Source organism: Malus sylvestris, chromosome 1, assembly GCF_916048215.2.
Source record: "Malus sylvestris chromosome 1, drMalSylv7.2, whole genome shotgun sequence".
NCBI lineage: Eukaryota > Viridiplantae > Streptophyta > Magnoliopsida > Rosales > Rosaceae > Malus > Malus sylvestris.
In genome coordinates this window covers 19,575,827-19,598,048 of record NC_062260.1, presented here as the reverse complement: position 1 = coordinate 19,598,048, position 22,222 = coordinate 19,575,827, and the positions used below count along the sequence as shown (strand labels likewise).

General features: G+C 39.3%; 3 protein-coding genes across 3 annotated transcripts; 2 read left to right on the top strand and 1 right to left on the bottom strand.

Annotated features, from left to right (window-relative positions):
* Nucleotides 1–5,433: 5,433 nt before the first annotated feature.
* LOC126620724 (lysine-specific demethylase ELF6-like) lies at nucleotides 5,434–13,413 on the top strand. The gene is made up of 7 exons (XM_050288994.1): nucleotides 5,434–7,061; nucleotides 7,190–7,268; nucleotides 7,439–7,506; nucleotides 8,790–8,940; nucleotides 9,196–9,770; nucleotides 10,318–10,518; nucleotides 10,625–13,413. Exons 1-7 carry the CDS (start codon nucleotides 5,900–5,902, stop codon nucleotides 13,189–13,191), a joined length of 4,803 nt encoding a protein of 1,600 aa, XP_050144951.1. The 5' UTR covers nucleotides 5,434–5,899; the 3' UTR covers nucleotides 13,192–13,413.
* Nucleotides 13,414–13,622: 209 nt separating this feature from the next.
* On the bottom strand, nucleotides 13,623–18,880 carry LOC126620731 (uncharacterized). The gene is made up of 3 exons (XM_050289005.1): nucleotides 17,037–18,880; nucleotides 15,613–16,052; nucleotides 13,623–15,465 (listed from the first exon to the last, which is right to left on the bottom strand). The coding sequence occupies exons 1-3, from the start codon at nucleotides 18,525–18,527 to the stop codon at nucleotides 13,947–13,949; spliced, it is 3,450 nt and encodes a 1,149-aa protein (XP_050144962.1). The 5' UTR covers nucleotides 18,528–18,880; the 3' UTR covers nucleotides 13,623–13,946.
* A 627-nt stretch (nucleotides 18,881–19,507) lies between these two features.
* LOC126622191 (probable acetyltransferase NATA1-like) lies at nucleotides 19,508–20,489 on the top strand. The gene has a single exon (XM_050290872.1). The coding sequence runs from the start codon at nucleotides 19,613–19,615 to the stop codon at nucleotides 20,312–20,314; it is 702 nt and encodes a 233-aa protein (XP_050146829.1). The 5' UTR covers nucleotides 19,508–19,612; the 3' UTR covers nucleotides 20,315–20,489.
* Nucleotides 20,490–22,222: the final 1,733 nt, after the last annotated feature.

Below are 22,222 nucleotides of genomic sequence, written 5' to 3'. Positions count from 1 at the left end.
GGATGGGGCTAGTAAATTAGATCACCAATCGCTCAGTGATAAAATTAAGGAAGAATAATAAGCTCATAGCCATCATTTTCATTTTTCCTCATCAGTTAATATGAAATTCTATCTGAACTAAGCTTAGACTTATTTAGCATTGTCCAACTAGGATACGACAGGTTTCACATTAAGTTTTACATGTTGTCGTGAGTTTTTGCTTAGATTAATTATGGGTTTAATGTATGTTGGTATGAATCAGTGTACTATAGGGATTTGATGTATGTTGGCGTGAGTCAATGTATCATAAGGATTCAATGTATGTTGACATGAGTCAATGTTCCTCGAATAAAAATTCAATATACTAAACATCCTTGTATTTGTATGTGTATATATATACTGTCCTCCTATTGAGAGAGATATAAGACGTAAGATATTCAAAATCCTAAGTCAGCTTTTATCTCTACAATCTCTTTATATATCTCTTAAAAATTGAATAATAAACTTGTTTTCTTAAGTTCTAGTTTTTGATACGGCCAAGCTATCAAAAAAGTTGGCCGCTCATGATTTCTTTATCCTATAACTTCCGCTTTGTGTCAATTTCATACTTGAAGTGGTACTTTTGTCATTCAAAAGATGATAAATTATGACCATGATATGTAGGAATTAATAATCTCATTTAATTACCATATGTTATATTATAATTAAGAGAGCAATATTGGCATCTGTTATGTATTTGACTAGTAGGTGGGATATAGTTAGTAATGTATCGATATAACGGAGTAATGGCCCTGTCTGCACAAGTTACATGGTCTATACATAGCGTAGTCTTATCGAAAGCTAGACTGTAGAAGGTAGAAGGTTGTTCCTCTTGTGTTACTGATCGTATCTTAATATTTGACTGTTTTGTGATCTATACTTTTTGTTGATCTGTTATATTAATTATGCAGTTAACACTTACATATTCCTCAAAAAGTTAAGGATTAGTAATTCATTATAGAAATCGAATGGATTTGGTCTTATACATACGTGAAGAAGGTAATCAAAAAAGAAAGAAGAAACTCATACATGCGTGATTCCTATATATGCAGTGACACCGCCTTCCCCTCCTGAAAGCTATCTGGTGTTTACTGATCACCAACAGATTAATCAAGAGTGTTAAACTTCAAGAGTAATTAATAACTTGTTTCTGTCTCTAATTAAATTTTTCCTTGCAAGCCACTGTATATATACGTTCGGCTTGAAGTGTTCTTGATAATTGCATACGACCAATTGGAAGACATGTCAATCGTGATCCGTGACTCACGAGCTATATATATATAGCACACAGATATACATAGCACACAGATTCAATTAAAAACAAACTTTCCTGGTAAATTGCTGGTGTATATATATATATATATATATATATATATATTTATATATATATGGCACACAGATTCAATCAAAACAAATTAACTTTCCTGGTTAGTTGCTAGTGTATATTTGGAGAATGTGATCCTCATGCATGACACATCATTGCAACTTAACAGCCAACAGAATTTGCCAATTTGGCTCTCCACTATTGAGAGAGAGTTTCACGATTCTCCTAATCTTCCAGTTTTGAACAAAACTTGAAGTCATGGTGCAATATAATAAATGCATTATCTTTTTATCCATTTGGTAGCGGTCTGGCAGATTTTATATATGTTTGCTTTGTTATAATGTCACCAACGAGAGAACACTGTCTGTCCAAGATGCTAGGTCTTTGCCTAATCTTTCCCCTTGTTGCATGCATGCATGTGTTTATGTTCTGACTTCTGATATTCGATATGCAATTAGGCTATGGACCCCATGAGAAGATTTATTTTTGGATTTGTTTTTGAGTGAACTATACCAAAAGAAAAAGAAGAGTAGCCCACTTCCAAATTTCAATCCCCGTCCTCATATTTTGTTGATCGAAACCCAAAAATCCAAAACCTCATATTGTGTTCGTAAGTTGTGAAGTATATATGACTTCATTTAGCATTAGACCATACTCCAAATTTAATTTATTAATTGTACACTCACAAATGCATATTTAATTCATTGTTGACTACTTTTTATTGTTACTTATCTTAATTCCATTTGATATCAATCTTTATAAAACATACTTTTAATGTTTTAATCTCAGTTTTAATATCAAAACTAAGAATGAGTAGTCATGCATTATTTAATTCTGATTAGGAAAATAAATTTGCAAACAAATAATTAATATATATATATATATATATATATATATATATATTATATATTTTGATTTAGAGTCACAAGCTAAATGAGGAGTGTTAATAGTATTATGCACTTGAACTTTAGATTCTTGGCAAAAACACTATCTTTCTTTAGCCCAACCAAAAATATACGACCATAATTTTCTAACCCCAACCTCATATTTCATCACCATGTTTTTCTCCAAACCGCCCAAAAGATGTGGTGCAGCGATCCTTCCTAAGCATGCGCAACCTCCCATTATATAAACCAAACCCACATCCAATTACTTATTTGCAGACTCAATATCTTCACCAACTCAACCAAATTCCTAACCGATCATACCAAAAACCCAATTAAAAAACCAGTGATAAAAAGACCAAAATGGCCAATAAAACCAATAAAATTCCTGCCATTGTCATCTGTGTGCTAGTTGTTATGGTATGCAGCTGCAGCATGAAGGGCAGTGAAGCGCTCTCAGACTGTGCAAAGCCATGCATGCCAGTGTGCATGAAAGAGGAAGGTGCAAGCACTCCCATCTGTGAGATTGCATGCGAGAATTACTGCAAACAGGTTTCTGGAGATGCTGGTTATTGGATCGGGAATACCAAGCACAACCTATGATTGATATTGTACCTCTCAAATGAAAGTACAAAATCCGTACGTACGTACTTGTAGTTTTTAGAGTCATTTTACATCCTTTTTAAGTTGGTAAATAATGCGACTACGTACTGGAATTTTTTGTGATTACCAAGAAATATAGGGTAATTAGCTAAAAATGCAGATCATGGATATGATCGTATTAATTTCTCGGGTTTCTGGGATCTACATATTCACATAAATGCATCCTCTCATGTAATGAAATTTTTTCATTCACTGAACGATTTCATATCTACATATGAGGTGAAGAAAATACTTAGCTCTTTCAGTCATCTTTTTTATTTGCAAATCACAGTTTTACATACCTAAAAAAAGAAAGTTAACGTTTTTATTAAATTGTTTTTACGTATGAGTAAAACTACGATTTGCATAAAAAAAGGAAGAACTCTAAAATAACCAGACATCCTTTCACAAAAATTGGTTACATAATTAGCATGTAAGAACATTTTTGTCAATATATTGAAATTGGGATTATTTAAATGGGAGAGATTTCATTTGTGCGAATTTTAATATGTGAGATTTAATTTATCACTACATTGAATTGTGATTATTTTAAAGTGTCAACACCAAATGTCGTATGTTTTTTAAGAAGAGTATAATATTGCATTCATTGAAAAAAGGGCATCATAATCAAATATACATCATGAAGAACTCGGACTCAAAAGGGCCTTTATAAACTAGATCTAAAAATATTACAATAAAGCATCACCAATAACAAAGCAATTGGTAGACATCAATCACTTGTATAAACTCATCGAGAACCGCAAGATTACATATATCAATAAAATCATTAAACCTCGTGTTACACGAAGATCATGTGAGAATAAAATCTCAAATCATATATTGGGACAGACAATGCTCATGGGTCTAATCGCTTCACCTAACCACTATCACAATTTCAGAACACCAAATGAAGTAGATCTAACAAATCAAATGGCTCCACCCTTCACACATAGATCCAAAAGAGATGTAGCACACCAAAACGAAAATTAAAATGAAACAACTCTCCTATATAAAGGGCAATAAACTAGAAACTCTTCCAAAATTCTTGGAAATGATTAAACAAAAACAAAAAAGAATAAAACCATGTTGTCGCTCCACATCCTTCGGACGTCTAAGAGTCATATCATTGCAATTTGCAATGGCTAACCCCCTTGTACTCCCGGCACAATCCAACATATTTCATGGCTTCTAACTTAAACCTCATATCAAAGGTGATAATTGGATTCAAAACCTTGTGTTTACTGTGTAAGTAGACCAAAAAGTGACGACTATAGTGTTTCACGGCGACAACTTTACACCAAAACAAATAAATGAAAAGGAAGAGAGGACAGAGACCAAGTCGTATGTTGAAGCATACAAGATTAATACCATCAGAAAAACTGATAAATAGACAAAATATAAGCATACATTATGTGGTTTCACTGATAATTAAAACAATTCTTATATTGTTAGTAGTAAGGAGCTAACTCATCTCTCTAAAATCTTGAGATTGTGTCACTTCCCAAATAGTGAATGAGTTGAATTCCATACAACAAAAAAGAACAGAGTTAGTGCAAATGAATAATTATCATTTAATTTATAGGCATGATAGTAATCTTCCCTCACTTTCCAAATAAAACTACCTTCCTTGTTTCTTCTGTTACATATTCCCACGCACGATCGTGACGTACTTCTGTTCTGAGAAACTACATCTCTCTCTCAACTCAATTGCACAAATAGGGATTGGTAGTTGAATGTCACCTCTCCTCCTCCATTTGGCTCAAAGACAAAAACGAAAGATTAGACTTATTTAATCATCACGGGTTACGCAATGGTTGGAGATGAACTCCAAACTTATATTCCACATGACATGTCTTGAATTTGATTCCTAAGACTGGTAAATCATACAATAGTAACCAAAGAAAACTGAAATGTCTCTATGAGTATTCTCGTCACTAAACAAAATGGATTGCCGAAACTATTAGCTAATCCCCTTTTTTAATAAAGAAAAGATTAGACTTATTTATTTACTTTTCAATTGGAATTGGACTATATGGAGACAATTTTAAATCAATGCCATGTAATTTGATCAAGCCAAAAATTTGGTAACCGTTTTATGGATGACGTGGATCATAAGAGTTAAACTGACTTTTTCTTTACCTTTTAATAATGATTTCTGTACAATTCATTTTTTTTTCTTTTGATTTTCTTCATCTCATTTTTAATTTCTTAGAAATTTTTGAAATGTGCTGCCGCACCGTCACAATGTTAAAAATTCACTTAAATTATTGCAAGCATATTTATCTATTGACAAGATAATTTTCATTTGAATAACGTTGAAGTTTCTGAAAATTTAAACTTTATAAGTTACTCAAACATTTTTTTCGTCTCGCTATCGACCATCTAGTATCTAAATTCTAATTTTATAATCACTTTGATTACTTCCGTTAATTTGATCGTTAACAAAATATCCTCTATGTGCATTTTTTAACTTTCTCTTAGTCTAGCCACTTCATAATTACACACACCTTCGACGTCCCATCTTCTTATATTTTACGACGGCTTCGTGCTAAGATGCGCACCTGTGCATAGGTCACACCTCAACTAACCGCAGCGCGACCCCATTCCAATTCCCAACCCGAGTCGTACGGTCAGAAATAAACAGTGACTGTCTTCGTGCGCTGTGTCCTAGCCGCGCAAATTAGCCACCCCCCGCCTCGCCCAGACTCAGCTTCAAGAACGTCGCTCAAAACCTAGACAAACCTCTCTCTCTCTCTCTCTCTCTCTCTCTCTCGTACGCACAGACTCTACTCGCAGTTGCAGTTGGCGGTTGCTTCCGAAGGTTAATCGTATCATCAACAAGTCTCGTTGAATTTACAGGTTCTTAATTTCTAAGCTTTCTGTCAAAATTTCGCTCAAATCTTTGCACTTCTAGGGTTTCGATTATTGGGTTGGTCTTGGAACTTCAAAGAACAATGCTTTTGTGATTGAAAACCAATGTGCCATTAGCTTGTATAGTAGGATATGCTGTAGATGTGAATCGTGGTTATAAATGGGGGATGTTGAAATATCCAATTGGCTCGAAGGGTTGCCATTGGCACCGGTCTTTCGGCCGACGCATACTGAATTCGCTGACCCGATTGCTTATATATCGAAAATCGAAAAGGAAGCTAGTGAATTTGGTATTTGCAGGATTGTCCCACCATTGCCAAAACCCTCAAAAAGATATGTTTTTAGCAACTTGAATAAGTCCCTCTTGAAGTGTCCGGAATTGGGTAGTGATGTAAATTCGTTAGAGGGTTGTTCTCCAACGAGAACGGGTTCTGGGGTTGGTGGTAATGATGGGGAGGCCAGGGCAGTTTTCACTACAAGGCACCAAGAATTGGGGCAGAGTGTGAAAAGTGTGAAAGGGGCAGCAGTTCAAAATCCGCCATCGGGTGTAGATAAGCAAGTGTGGCAAAGTGGGGAAATTTATACTTTGGAGCAGTTTGAAACTAAGGCTAGGGCTTTTGCAAGGAGCATACTAGGATCAGTTAGGGAGGTTACTCCATTGGTTATAGAGGAAATGTTTTGGAAGGCGGCTTCTGAAAAGCCAATATATATTGAGTATGCAAATGATGTGCCTGGGTCTGCTTTTGAAGAGCCAATGGGCCAATTCATCTCTTCTCATAGGCGGAGGAGGAAGAGGAATTCCTACCAGAGAAGTAAAGAAAACTCTGATAGCAAGAAAACTGAAATGATTAGTAGCAGCGAAAGAACCTCCTGTAATGATGAAGTTAAGAATGCATCTCATAGGAATGTTTCGGATACATGTTCAGAGGCATCCAAATCATCTACTGCTCCAGAAATATTTTCAACTGATGAAACTCCCCAATCATCTAGGCAAAAAAATCCCAATTCATGTTGTGATATGGAAGGTACTGCTGGTTGGAAGCTTTCAAACAGTTCTTGGAACTTACAAGTAATTGCACGTTCACCTGGTTCACTTACTCGTTTCATGCCCGATGATATCCCGGGTGTTACTTCTCCTATGGTTTACATTGGCATGTTGTTTAGTTGGTTTGCTTGGCACGTTGAAGATCATGAGCTTCACAGTATGAATTTTCTTCACACCGGATCTTCAAAGACTTGGTATTCTGTTCCAGGTGATTATGCATTTGCTTTTGAGGAACTTATTCGCACTGAGGCGTTTGGTGGTAATCTCGATCGCCTAGGTATGTGAATTCTTTTATGGTTGGTTCATTCATTGTTCACTAAAAGCTTCTGAGCTTCTGAGCATTTGTTTAGTGTTATTACTTCTATAGCATTTTTGTAACTCAGGTCCAGTTTCTCTTATTACCAGCTGCTCTCTCACTATTGGGCAATAAAACAACTTTAATTTCACCTGAGGCTGTTGTTGCAGCAGGGATTCCTTGTTGCAGGTGGGTCCTTCTCTTTCCCCTTCTTGTTACTTCTACGGTTCATTATAATGTTAATTAAGTCGAGGATTATTGTTCTTGCAGAATGTTCGGCTTTGATGTGTGGAATTGAGTCTCTGTTGGGTTGGGTCTTTTTGATGTTCTAATTTTGTCCCTTCTGGTTTCTTGTTTAGGTTAATACAGAACCCTGGTGAATTTGTTGTCACTTTTCCAAGGGCTTACCATGTCGGATTCAGCCACGGTAATCACTTTATATTGTTTGCACATATTACTTAATCGTAGTGGTAGATGTGACAACTTTTACAATTTGGCTTGAACTCTGTTTTTACTTTGTAAATGCTTACGACATGGCATTTGTTGCAGAAAGAAATTGCATGTGCATTGGACACTAAACATAGGGTATAGAAGGTCTACAAAGAATAGGGTATATATATCAAACGTACAAGAAAAAAGGGGTAAGTATCTAAAGGATTCAATTCCTTTGTGATAGAAGTAGCCCTTGAGTCCAAACTTGATTTGAATACCCATAGATGAAACAGAAATGACATAAGGCTTCCAATAATTTATCCTTTGGTAATGTCTATTAACTTTGATTTATTGACCATAATCGCTGATGTAGAGCCATAAACACGTATCACTTTTATTATGGTTACTTTTTCCTTATAGTGAGAATATACAGTACCTCCTCCAACTAATCTGGAAAACTTTATTCCACTTTTCTGTTGAGCTATTAGTTCAAACGTACTGAACAGAAAGTTGCAAGTTTAAATGGGAGGTATCTTGGATTGTTGTGTCATCAGGAAGAGTGGAGGTTAGGTGCCTTGGATAAATGGACTGTAGAGAGGTTAAAATTCCCACATAATGCACTTCTTGCATCACCAGAGAATTTGGTCTTGGATATGGCTGAATGGAATAAAGGGATCCTTGTAGCTAACTCCAGATTGATGGACATAACGCTTTAGTTGTGTTGGTATCCTCCCAGTTTCATTTAGCATATTCCTCTCATCCAGATGTATAGATGATAGACAGGAGGTGGTCAAGACTTAACTCTGCACAAAAACTACACCCTGTTTCTTCCAATTTTTGTGATGACGTTAGTCCTTTCATCCAGCTTTCTTCTTCTTTTTTTTTTTTTTTTAATAATCATCATGTTTCCTAATGTGGAGGTCTTCAGTCCACGTGAGTAGAAGTTGTGATAAGGTCTTGTGCCTTAGTGCCTTTTCTTCCTAATTCTTTCTTGATAAAATCAAAAGTCATGGACCTCTTCCATTAAAAACAAATTTCTGTTTCAGATATTTGAACCCGATTTCTGACAATTGCAATAGTAAGTTGTATTCATTTGTCTTCATCATAGATTTTATATTACTAATGTCATGGTTGTTTCTGCATGGCATGCACATGATGTTTCCCATTCTAGTCTGCGTACTTGTTTATTATAAATGTTTTTTTAGTGCATTTAAAACAAATTTTTATTGCCTCTTCAGCATATGTTGCTCATCTTGAGTTTTTGATGAATTACTGTAGGTTTTAACTGTGGGGAAGCTGCTAACTTTGGAACACCACAATGGCTTAAAGTAGCTAAAGAAGCTGCAGTACGTAGAGCTGCTATGAATTATCTTCCTATGCTCTCCCATCAACAGCTTCTATACCTCTTGACCATGTCTTTTGTTTCGAGGTCAGCTAAGCATCTTATTCAAATTACATTGAGCACAAGATAGTCTCAGTATGTCTGTACATGCTGCTTTTGGAACTTGTTCTTTGATGATGGATAATGTGACTGTGATAAAGTTGTTCCTTTGCATTTACTCTTCTATGCTTCAGTTAGACAGAACTGCACCATGTCTTTGCTTGTCTTGATAAAATTGGCAACTAGGCCAGCCAATTGCAGTTGTTGCTCATGTTTGGTATTGCTGTTTTGTTATTATTCCAGGGTGCCAAGGTCCCTACTACCAGGTGTGCGAAGTTCACGTAGGAGAGATCGGCAAAAGGAAGAAAAGGAGCTGTCGGTAAAGAAGGCTTTTATTGAAGATATATTAAAGGAAAACAATGTGTTATCTGTCCTTCTTGGAAAAGAATCAAGTTACCATGCGGTATTATGGAACCATGATTTACTTCCATATACAAGTAAAGATTCCGTAACACCCAGTGGTGGTGCTCCTGTTGATATGAATCCAAAGGAAGATGCTACCCATATTCAGTGTGGAAATTATGATGATCAGAACATTCTGATTGACGAGATGAGTTTGTATATGGAAAATATGAATGATTTGTATTTGGGAAGTGATGATTTATCACAGGACTTTCAAGTCGACTCAGGCACATTGGCATGCGTGGCTTGTGGAATACTTGGGTTTCCATTTATGTCTGTGGTGCAACCATCTGAGAAAGCATCAAAGAAGCTGCAAACTGAAAAGTTTATGGCTCAAGGTTCCCCTGGGGTTTCAGGACTTGAAAAGTCTCATTCGTTTCCAGACTGTCACACATCTGTCAAGGGAAATGTTACAGGTATAGGAATTTGGATCCATATATTTTTTGTTGCTCATGTTTTTGGTTTTCTCAATTAACTTCCTAGTTTGTCATTGAGAGAAGAGAAAATTCAAAGTGGATATAACTTAACAGTGTAAAGTATATTCGGAGCCCTCAAAAATAGCTATTTTCCTATGTAATGGTTATAGTGTTCATCTTTTGGGAGTCTAGTGATGTTCTGTTGGTCAGCATTATAGGTTTTGACATTGGGGGTACTTAGAACTGCCTCAAATTCTTCACAATTCCAGTTGCGAAGCATCTGTGATTAATTTGCGGGATGTTCCTGTGCACAACGTTTATGACCTGCTGCTTCTGTTTTTGATTTAGGACCTTGAATCAGCTGATTGTCAACTGTATCAATTGTTCTCTGTATTGTATGGTATCATGTAAATACGGTAGATTGCTCCTTTATGTCCTAAAGTTTTTCAATTGTGAAGTAGTAGTAGGAACTGGGGAGTTGTACATTGTTTCCAGGTGTTTTTCATGAAAGCAAATTTTGAAGTCTATTATTTTCTTTGTTGTGCAGAAGAGGACCTTGTTTCTGTTCCCAATGTTACGCCACCTTCGAATGCTCCCTTAATTCCTTCCACAGCCAAGCTAAAAAAGGGTTGGAATACTGTTAATAAATTTCTGAGACCAAGGAGTTTCTGCCTTGATCATGCTGTTGAAATTGTGGACCTGTTGCAGTGTAAAGGTGGAGCGAACATGCTTGTAATTTGCCATTCTGGTAAGTTTGGCTTTTTCCACGATTATTTTTTTCAAAAGAATAGTAATTGATATTTCTCTGTTAATTTGCAAAGTTAGTTGAATCTTTACTCTTTGGATTTCTGCAGACTATCAAAAAATAAAGGCTCCTGCTGCAGCAATTGCAGAGGAGATTGGTTGCCCCTTTAAGTATAATGAGGTTCCTTTGGATATCGCGTCAAAGGAAGATCTGAATTTGATAGAGCTTGCAGTTGATGATGAACGTGATGAATGTGGAGAAGACTGGACCTCGATGTTGGGTATCAACCTACGGTACTGTGTCAAGGTCAGAAAGAATTCATCCTCAAAGCAAGTCCAGCATGCATTGACATTGGGTGGCTTGTTCTCCAAACAAAGTCCCAGCTCAGATTTTCTAGCCGTCACATGGCAATCAAGAAGATCTCGATCTAAAAAGCTTAATCATCCAGCAGATTGTACACCATGTGAGAACGTTGAGGAAAAGGATGAAGTTGTGGGCGGAAGGTCAGATGGCACCTCTATTAAGAGGGAAGAAAAAATAATTCAATATTCAAGACGAAAGTCTAAGCCAAAAGCGGGGAGTTCTTCAGGAACAAGTAGGGTCTTTGGGCACCCTGGTACAGGTGTTGAGGGTAGTAAAGAGAGCAGAATGGCAACAGAAAGTAACATTTGTGGCATTGGGAATTCCACAAGCAGTGGTGCAAAACTTGATTTCTCTGCGTCAAGCGGAATGTCTGAAATGTATCCTGTTGTCCAGATGTCTGAAGCAGCCACGGATATCAGTTTGTACTCTACTTCAACACAAGTTTCAGAAACACTAACTGCTGGTAGTGTTGAGGCACAGGTCGAGAATCACAGTTTTGAAGAAAGAAACATGAAAGGTAACGGTTGTAAGTTAGCATCAAGGGATGATTCTGATATGCAAGATGGGATGAGGATTCTTGAAGAAGCCCATGAGAACAAGTCTGCTACTCCACCTGTCATTGCAGCTGATGAAAGTGTTCCAATGCAAATAGAGGAGCAGAAAATGGAAAAATTCAACAATACCAGTGACAATTGTAATCTAGTATCAGAAGGGCAGTCCCAAGTTTTGGCTCATCAGAATTCTCTGATGGATGACGTTTCTGTTCTTGCTGAGACAACAAATTTATGTGCTTCTGACTCAATTGTTACAAGTTCTGAGCCACAGATGGTGAATACAGTCCTGGAGAAATCTTGCATGAGCAATGAAATTTGTGATTCCATGATCTTGGATGAAGTGCAGCAAGAAATCCAAACTACCAATAGAAGTAAAGACAAGACGCCAGTTTCATGTAGTTCCCATAATGATGAAGACTTGAGCAATGATGTGTCTTTAGTATGCAAACTGGAAGAAGAAATTAAGAGTCCGAAAGGAGGAAATGAGGAACCCAGTTTAAGTGGAAGACAAATGAAGGAGCCTTCTCCTGCTTCGGTAGAAGCTACTTCTGGAGTTCCAATAGAGCTGTGTGCTGCAGCAGATTTTTGCTCTGTTCCGGTTTCACATAGTGAAGAATTTGTAACTGCAGATAGAAGCGAGGAGGAATATGTCTCGACTTCAGTGACTCAAATGGAAGTAACTCAACCTTGTATCTCAATGGAAGAATTTTCTGAAGTGCCAAGGGGAGGCTCTTCTGTGGAAGGCACAGATGATGGTGTGAATTCAGACGCTGTATTTCAGCAAGAAGTCCAGACTACAAATGGAGCTATAGAGGCACCCATACTTAGTCTCTTCATAAAAACAGAATTGCAGCCCACACCTGGTTTGGTTGAAGAATTTGAGGTTCCCGGAGTGACCTGTGCAACAGATAACATCATTGGTTCTATGGCTTTGGATGGTGAAGAGTGGAAAAACCGTCCCACAAATGGTAATGAGGAACTCATCTCTTGTCAAGATACTTCAAAATGCCAGCCATCTCCTTTTATCCAAACATATTCTAGAGCTAAAAGAAAGGCTAGTGCTGCTCAAGACTTGCGCAATGGTGGTAAAGTTTGCTCATCCCAACATGATAAAGAGATGGAAAACATTGGGTCTTCAAGTGCGGTTGCACCAAGGCTCGAAAACCCTGCACCAAGTCCTGAAATGAGAAGAAAAAGAAAGAGAGGATTGGAGCAAATAATAGATGACAGCCTCGATTCCAATGGATTTATTAGGGGCCCGTGTGAAGGGTTGAGACCAAGGGCTGGGAAGGATGCAACGAGTAGGAGTGGGATGGACAACATTTACGAAGAGGTGGAGGAGAAGCCAGTGACGAAGAAGGTGAAGAAACCTTCAGATGTCCATGTTCCTCCCAAGAAAGAACAAGCAAGGAAGTCTCACAGGTGCGACATAGAAAGCTGCCGCATGAGGTTTGCAACAAAGGCGGAGCTAATGTTGCACAAGCGTAACCGTTGCCCACATGAAGGGTGTGGCAAGAGGTTCAGTTCCCACAAGTACGCAGTGAGTCACAGCCGTGTGCATGATGATGATAGGCCCCTCAAGTGCCCGTGGAAAGGCTGCTCCATGTCGTTCAAGTGGGCATGGGCCCGCACTGAGCACATACGCGTGCACACCGGAGAACGGCCTTACCAGTGCAAGGTTGAGGGATGTGGCCTCTTCTTCCGGTTTGTATCGGATTATAGCCGTCACCGACGGAAAACGGGGCATTACGTGAGCTAACCTGCCTGGTAATCTGGTGAGGTTGGCTTTTGTAACATATAAGCAGAAGGGGCTTCTGGGGTTATGCCTGCAGGATCTCATGTAACAATTTTTTTGTTTTTTCGGTTAAAATCTCGTGTAATCTTTGGATGTTCTGGTTAGGCGTAGATAAGGAACGAATTAACTTTTTTTTGTAGATTGCAATCACCAATTATTTGAATTCACTCATAGTTTTTGGGTCAATATTTTTTATGACACTATTATTTCATTTTTCAACAAAAGGCTTTTGATGTATAAATGTATCCGTCGACGCTTTGATGTAGAAGAACTCCCATGTCACGCCTCTATTAGCCCATTTCTCTTCTCACGTGACTAATCATTCAGGTGACAAACTTTTGTCATGTAAGTTTTTCTCGCCTGAACGCGCGAACTCGTTTTGCTCAAATTTGAAGTTCACAATAAGCAGAATACTATTGATTGCAATGAAGGAATCAGCTTACAAATAATTTCAATCTTTTGGTTACAAAATCCTACCTACACAGAATGAAAAATGCCCCAAAATTGCATTTCTTAACCCCCAATACAAACAAAAGAATACAAGTTAAAAGAACTCGAGAAATATTTACAGCAGAGTATACTCTGGGTGCCAAAAAATTTACCCTTCTCTGTACGAATAAATATGGAGACAAGATATAGAACAAAATGCCGACGACCTTAGAGCAGCACCGATGAGAATCCTCAGGTAACGTACTTGCGTGGTAGAAATGAATAAATTCCTATGCCAAAAATAATGCTTCCAAATAATCATCAGTATAAGCTAAGCACGGCCAGTGATCAGTTCGAATTCGTACTACCGTTGAAACATCGGACACTTCCATTTGGAAGAGGAGATGATACCTTGGTGGAAGAAATATCAAAATGAGTATGCTACCCATGTTTCTTTTGCGGGTATTGACATGACCGTACCTTTCATCTGCATCGTCACCGAATGTAAGATGAAGCGGGCCTCTATCAAAATTGGTCTCGGAGCTAGTAATGTCAAGGGAAGAATCTGAGGCCTCGTCCTTCCAGATGATGTCCCTAATGATTCCTCCATCCTTTACGACAGTAACAAGTGGTTCACCAATCACACTTACAACGAAGGGTGCCAAATAGCGCTCGGTAGCCTGAATCAAAGACGATGCAGGGACTTCTAGTAGCTTGACTGACCGAGTACCACTTATAGCGGTAACCCCCTTGCCTCCTTTCAACTGAAACGTCTCCTGTGCAGTGTTGGAAGTGCCACATGCATCCCAAAGAGCACTGAACAAATCTAAGTAATAACCAGGTACGGAATCTTTCTGGATGCCGGGTGGTACAATAGCCTTGAGAAACATATCCTCTATGCCCACAGTGATAGTGTGAAGCTGTCCCCTGATTATCTGACCATTTTCAGCACTTGTCCCAATTGAAACATCAATCAGACCAGGCGTGGGTTCCCGTGGTTCCAATTCAATCGTTACAGGAGCTCTATAACTTTCCTCTTTCCCACAACCATTTTCTACAGGAACAATAGCTAATGAGGCGGTCTGATCAGGTATATTTGTTTTACTGGGAGGCTCACCTAGAAGAAAAGGTATATGATATGATGAAATGGACCCGTATGCTGCAGAGGACGAAAATTTTAGCACTGTTGCATATAGAGCAGGAAGGGTATCTAATTCATTCGAACCACCGGCAGGGGAATCAACTCCCCATATTCGATTGAAAGGCTCAGATTCAAACCTCAAACTACATGATAGTATAACCTTAATTCCTGGCATATGTCTAAAATCAGGAATGCATGAGAAATGCGTCCTCAATGTTCTTAATATCTCTGAAATATTTGAATCCATCATACGCAATGGCTCCGGTGGTCGATCAATTCTTCGATCTTCTGGGATAATTTGGACATTACCATTGTCATCAATTCTTTGAACTTCTGGTGTAATCTGGACATTACTACTGTCAACAATATCACTATCCTCTACTATGGGTTCAATGTCCCTGATGCCTTCTAAGTAACCAGGATCGTTACTTCCAATACCCAAAGTTGATAAAGACAAGGACCAAGACTGTTTGATTAGTAGGGGGATTACTCGCTCAAGGTGGACATATGAGGAGATGGTCTTAGACTTCTTGAGACTCTGACAAAAGTGAGGAGCCTGGACATTGAAACTGGAATGTGAAGACGGTGAAATACTGAGTTCTTCCCCAAGATTCAGCAGGTCCCTGAGCTTCTTACCTGGCATGCAGATCAGAAGCCGAAGGTAGATCCTACAGAAAGACCATAACGAACCAACATCAGCTAATTGTAGCTATTGCCAAGCTTACTAAAATTCTATATAGTTCCCATACAAAAAGACAGGGTAAGATTCTAAAAGCAAAAGTCAAGAAGAGAAAAAGAAAGTTTATTAATCATACCTTGCATTGTCACGAGCCTCCAAGTCAGGAAAGTAAAGGCAAGTAAATGCCAAAAGGCGAGACAATGTAAGGAACAATCGAGAGCTCTTGTGGTGCATCAACAAGGTTCGACAGATGGCAAGAACTCTGCTTCCCTGGGACCATGATCTCAGTCCTGTATATGGGCCATGTTTACCAACAAGGAAGGCCATGAACTTGGTAAGAAGCTCTAGCAATCCACGAGGAGGAATTGTTTCACTTTCAGCAATTCTATTAAATATTGGAAAGAAAGAAACCAAGCTGTAATCCAATTTCACTTTTGGAAGCAAATGCTCATCAAACATCTGAAGCAGGCGCTCTCCCAACCAACGGTGCTTTTGACAACCCAACAAACGATCAGTCAAAACAACTACCACCGGAACCAATCTCCGACACTCCAACATCAGGTCCACCAGCATCCCCTGGAAATAGAAATTTGGAGACATTAAAAACGGCACAGATACAAGAAAGAAAACACCTTTCCCACTTCCCTCTGAACTAAAGACCATTGAAGCAATTGCATGGTTGAGACTAAAAAATAATTGTACCAAAGAAGCAAATCTTAGTATCTTACCCAAATAATTTTTCCTTGACCATAAAAGCTTAACAAATGTTTGTGATCAGATTTTTGGGGAAATTAAGCAATTTTAATATCATTGGTGGATGTGCCAAACGGACACTAATAGTAATGATTTACTTTTTTCTCTGGCACATTTGTTGCTACGTTAAATGTATGTTAATTAATCTTTACTGATCACTTCATAGCATTCTAACATCCTGATCAAGACACATCCACATCACTCAACCACTTAACAAGTCACATACCAAGTCACAAGAAATAGTTACGGGAAAGCTAACAACTACTTTTTATTTAACATCAAGCAGACCAAATACTTCCAAAGCGAGACCAGAAATAGAGGAAAACAGAAAAGTCAATTACACAAACATCATCCTTCATACTTTTAAAAGAGGAAAAGACCATATAAAAAAGTCCATCACCCTAAATCTATGAAAAATCAATACTTTTAGGAGAAACAATGTTGCTGCAACTAATGTCAATTTATTAGTCGTCAATACTATTTAGTTTTAGAAGCATCAACAGTTTTTCCCAAATTTTAGACACTAACTATTGTGGTAGATGATCTCGAAACTTCTTAGTTGCTAGATATAACTATTACATCAATGCATACACTATCACATCAGCAAATAACAGCTATTTGGTTCTTCTAGTAGTCCTTCCAAAATAACAGCTATTCTGATATTTCAATTCAAACTCAAAGCTAAGGGGAGGGTTAATTTGTTGTCTAAACCTAAAAGTATCCTCAACCATAAATATGAAATTTCATATCTAATGTCTTATAACTGTAGTAGGACATGTAGATGGAGACTGAGGAAGAGAGAACTACCTGTATATTCCTAAAAATGGTGGAGTCCATGAGACTTCTAGTGGTAGAAGGATCATTGTCTGAATGAGATGAAGCCCCAATCAAGAACCTATGCAAAGTTCGAAATGCCACCGCGGTTTCAGTACTCCCTGGAGGCAACCATTTGAATGCTGATACACAAACAAGTCCATCTCCAAACAACTTCACCACCAACTTATCATTCACCTCACCATCCTCGCCCGAAACACTCTTCTCTGGTTTCAAGACATCAACACAAACGAAGCAAAATGCAAGCAGGTCAAGCTTCAAGGCTTTCAAAGTGAGGGGGTCGAACACACTCGGATAGAATCTCAAACCCATATCAACAATGGTCTTCACTTTCTTTACTTCCCTTCTCAACACCAACTGACCAAAACCCAGCAACCAATGCACCGCCAGCAATCGAAAAACCAAGTGGTGCTGCGATTCTTTGGACAGCAGCACAAGCCGCCTCGCAATGTCGCCTTCTTGCCCATCAAATGCGTCCCAAAACCTCGGAAACATGGTCAAAACGATATGACAGAGCATAGGATCAGACGAATAAAGCATCCCCAAAAATTGCACCTTGAGCTTCGAAGTTTGGAGCTCCAATGCTGCCGCCATTGGCATTATCAGAGCCAAGAACTCAACCATCGCACACGGCGTCAACACTTGCGGCCATTCCAGCAAAAAACCCATCGCCCTCAACAACTCCTTGTAATTCAAACCACCCAAGCTCTCCTTACCCGACCCGTTCTTCGGAGAGCTGAACGGTACCAAAGGCACCGCCGTATTGAGAATCGAAACGCTGAGATTTTCGACAACGATATTGTGAACGACGGTGGTGAACAACAGAATGTAGCTCTGAGCGGCGTGAGTCCTCTCGTTCTGGCACAAGCTCCAGAGATGTCCGCCGATTTCGGAGAGCAAAGAGGGGCGAGCTTTCTCCATCTCTCGAAGGCACTCGCACGCCAGCGCACGCGCCTGACGGTCGACGCCATGATTGGGACGGTTGATCACCGTTAAAAGCAGCTCCACGAGCGATTCGACGGTGGAGATCGGTACCACGTCGTCATCGAGAGAGACGACGACGGATGTGACGGAGAGCATCATCTGCTCCTTGAGCGCGAACGTGATGTGGACCCCATCGGCCGGTGTCTGGATCAGGGCGCGAAGGGTTTCGATGAGGCGGTGGAGGACTTTTCGTCCGGAAACGGGGTCGTTGGCGATGGCGGTGGCAAAGAGTGGGTCGGAGAACTCCTCGAGGAAGGTGATGACGTGGAGCTTGAGGGGAAAGTCGCGCTTGGCGATGGATGAGAAGGCTTGGTCGAGGAGGGAGAGGAGTATCGGCAGAGCGGAGGTCCATCTGTGCTGGCGTGCGCTGCCGTGCTGGAAGTCGTCGATTAGCGACTCCCAGTCTTGGGGAGAGAGTTGCCTTAACGGCGGAGGTGACGGCGGTGACGGAGATGGTGCTTCTGGTGGCTTATCGGACATGCTTCTGCCGAGCTTTACATCAGACTGAGAGTCGGGCAGTGGGATTGTGATTCCGGTAATTGTGAGGAATTGGAATCAAAAGAGAGGCAAATTTGGAAAATGGAGAGTGGAAGGGCGGGTGAGCCACCGGTTCGAGTAGAGGAGGCTGAGGGAGGGGCGTGAGTGAGAGTGTGGCTTCCCGTCGTACAATTTTCTAATTTTAGTAATTGTTGGGTTAATCAATTGGGGAATTAGAAATTTTGACATGTTTCCCATAGATTTCTTTTTTTGTCGACTAATCATAAGAAAAGGGACTAGTTTCAGCCTTCCTGGTCACTGGCGGTTGCGATTCATCAACAGTAAGAATCGAATCCAAGACATGCTCTGTGAAAACATATTTTATATAGATTAGGGGACCAAAAAATGTTTACACTGCATTAGTTACTGCTTTTGAATTTTTTTTTTTTTTTACATTTTATCCTAGTGTTTTTATTTATGATCTTGACAATAGTTAAATGATACAAGTAATAATAATTGAACGAAAAGTCAAAATTTCAAGCGTAGAGACAAATGTTATCAACAAGAACGAAATTGCATATAGATTTGAAAGTGACCACGCCACTCAAAGAAAAGTTTTATCTCTGCTACTAATTTTTAGTCAATTGAGCTACCGACTTGTTATATTTTTTAAAAATACGACTCTCATTGGTGTTATATATATATATTTTTTTTCAATTTCTCAAATTCGAAATTACAACATTTTTATTCACACGTTTACAGCTGGGAACTTGCGTGGGAATTTAAAACTTTTACTTTTCTTAAAATCAACAATTCACAAATTTATTGACCCTAATTTTTCGTATCTTATCCAATTATCCAAGCAAAACTGACAATTTTCAGTTTCACCGGATTTCCTACTAAGAATACACGTGGCGCAAATCACGTCGGTGGATTTTACAAACTTAGGATTGAAAGCCTCAGTTATAAAACCGCTCTTGCTCCTAATACTTTCACACGGCTCCCATTTTCCCACGCATTTTCTGGAAGACCGTAGCCAACTTTACTCGGTAAGCAAGCAGGCAAAAACCCAATCCCCAATCGCAACCATGGCCGCCGCCGCACCGCCACCGCCACCTACCCCAGCCCCAGAGGGCTTCAATGACGTACCCCGAGGCTCCACCCCAATGGGCTACCCACTCTTCTCTCGGATCCGCCTAGCCCACCCCACCGACGTCCCCCACATCCACAAGCTCATCCAGCAGATGGCCGTCTTCGAGCGCCTCACCGACCTCTTCGTCGCCACCGAGTCTTCCCTCTCGTCCACCCTCTTCACCTCCCCTCCCTTCCAGTCATTCACCATCTTGGTCCTCGAAGTCTCTGAGACGCCTTTCGTCGAACACCTTCAGTGCAACAACTCGGCCTACCCACCCACCATCAAAACCCACAATCTGGACCTCCCGATCGACGATCCAGAACGCGATTTGTTCAGATCCAACGGCGGGGACGCTGTCGTTGCTGGGTTTGTGCTGTTTTTCCCAAATTACTCCACCTTTTTGGGGAAGCCAGGGTTTTACATAGAGGACCTGTTTGTGAGGGAGTGCTATAGGAGGAAGGGGCTGGGGAAGATGCTGCTTTCAGCGGTGGCGAAGCAGGCGGTGAAGATGGGGTACGGCAGAGTGGAGTGGGTGGTGCTGGACTGGAACGTCAATGCCATCAAGTTTTACGAGGAGATGGGGGCTAAGATTTTGCAGGAGTGGAGGATTTGCAGGCTCACTGGTGACGCTCTCAATGCTTATGTCAATGCCTAACTTGGTAACTTCCATGGCTCTTTCTCTGGATTTAGAGTCGAGGAAATTGCATGAAACTAAATGAAAAACTGGAAATGTAATGTGTTTTAATCCTTTAATTTTCTGGCTGTATGCTTGTAGAACCCTGCTATTTCTCCATTCAATTTCACTAGCATAACCTTTCGGAGTTTCAAAATTTCTCTTGCTGTCATCTGAATGCCGTTGTTGTTGTGTTTGTTTAATTTTGCTTCTCGGTTCTCAATTGTTTTTGTCGAGTCGACATGTTAATCCAAGAAATGATAATTTGGGTGACGATTCTAGACTCCGATTTCGCGATGTCAATCCATTCGTTCACCTATATTATAACACGAAAATTAATAGCGGTTTAAACTGCACATCCAAAAGCTTCCTGAAAAACTGAGGCATTACAATTTGGGTTTCGTATGTCCTCGTTTTGGTAAAGTTGTTCATTCCGGACGCCCGTTTACAAGCTCCGGACACAAAGGGTGCGTGATGACGACGGAGTTGGCTGTTTCGGTGACTTGGTCCGTTCCTCCGCACCCAAGAATTCACCGACATTTAAGAATTCATCGATATTATCTACAACCCCAAAAAGAGGAGTAGGATTTAGCCTCAGCTAGTAATAATTTGGTTCTAATAATTTGGTTCAAATTCGTTTTTGACGAGAATCGAATCTAAGACGTATATGGTTCATATTCGTTTTTGACGAGAATCGAATCTAAGACGTATAATTTAGAAGGAAAGAGGAATTCTACTGGATAGCAGAAGTTACTGGATCGTAGTAGGTAGCAGAAGTTTGTTTTGGTTGAATTAAAAAGATAGAACATGGTCTCTTACTAGAGACCAGAAACTTCTTTAGAATTTTCCGTTTCTCCGCTGCTGTAGGGTAGGGTAGGCCCATGTTTGTGGCTCCATTTTCTTCTGCCCACTTGCGTGCTTACTGGGGAGAGATTAAGGAATACGGGTCAGACGGAACACAACGTGTCCACACTGGAAATAAGTTCTGCCTCCACTTTTATTTTTTATTTTATTCCTAAAAAAGGTAAATTAATATCAGTAATTGTTTATTAGAAACAAAGGAAAACAAAAAACAGCAGTCTTATTATGATTAGGAAATTGTTATTAGTACTCTTAAATTCTCAGTTTACACTCTAAATTTTTTATTTTAGAAAGAATAATACTCTTGTGAGGAATGTAAAATGAGATTTTTAGAATGCTAATAATAGTATTCTCTGATTATTTCTTTTTTCATGTTCTTCGAGTCTGACTCGTCTTGACCCAAATGTTGGGTTTTGAAGTGAGAGGTATTTAAAATTTTAGAGTTTAAATCTCGTAAATTGCGGGTTTTATACCATTGCCGAAATAGTAAAATGTGGCATGTTAGATTTCAGTCCCCTTGTCGAAGATAAAGAAATAATTTGTGTTTAATAACATGAACATATTAATCATATATCAATGATATAAGATGCCCGATCACCTGTAATTAAGTATTAAAAAGTAATCGTTTATGCTAATTGTCGGGATCGCCACGATGGTAGGCTAAGTGTATGAGAGATTCTTCTGGCCAGATATTATTTGTCTTTAAAATGTCATTTTTCCCGAGCCATCGCAAAAGGCATTTTACAGAACACTGCTCCCCTCCCTCCATATATTTTTGTGCACAACACTTTTATTCTTGGGTAAATTACATAGTAGTTCCTGATGTATATTGCAATCTTATACAACATCTTTAAAACATTTCACTTTCATACCTCAAGTACTATATTATTTCAATTTCATACAACCATTACATTTTTCATCCATGGATCTGTTAAATGCTGACGTGGCTGCCACATATATGCCACGTGGCAAATAAAATAATTTTTTATTATTTTTTTAAAAAACCTGAAATTGGAAAAATTATTTTAT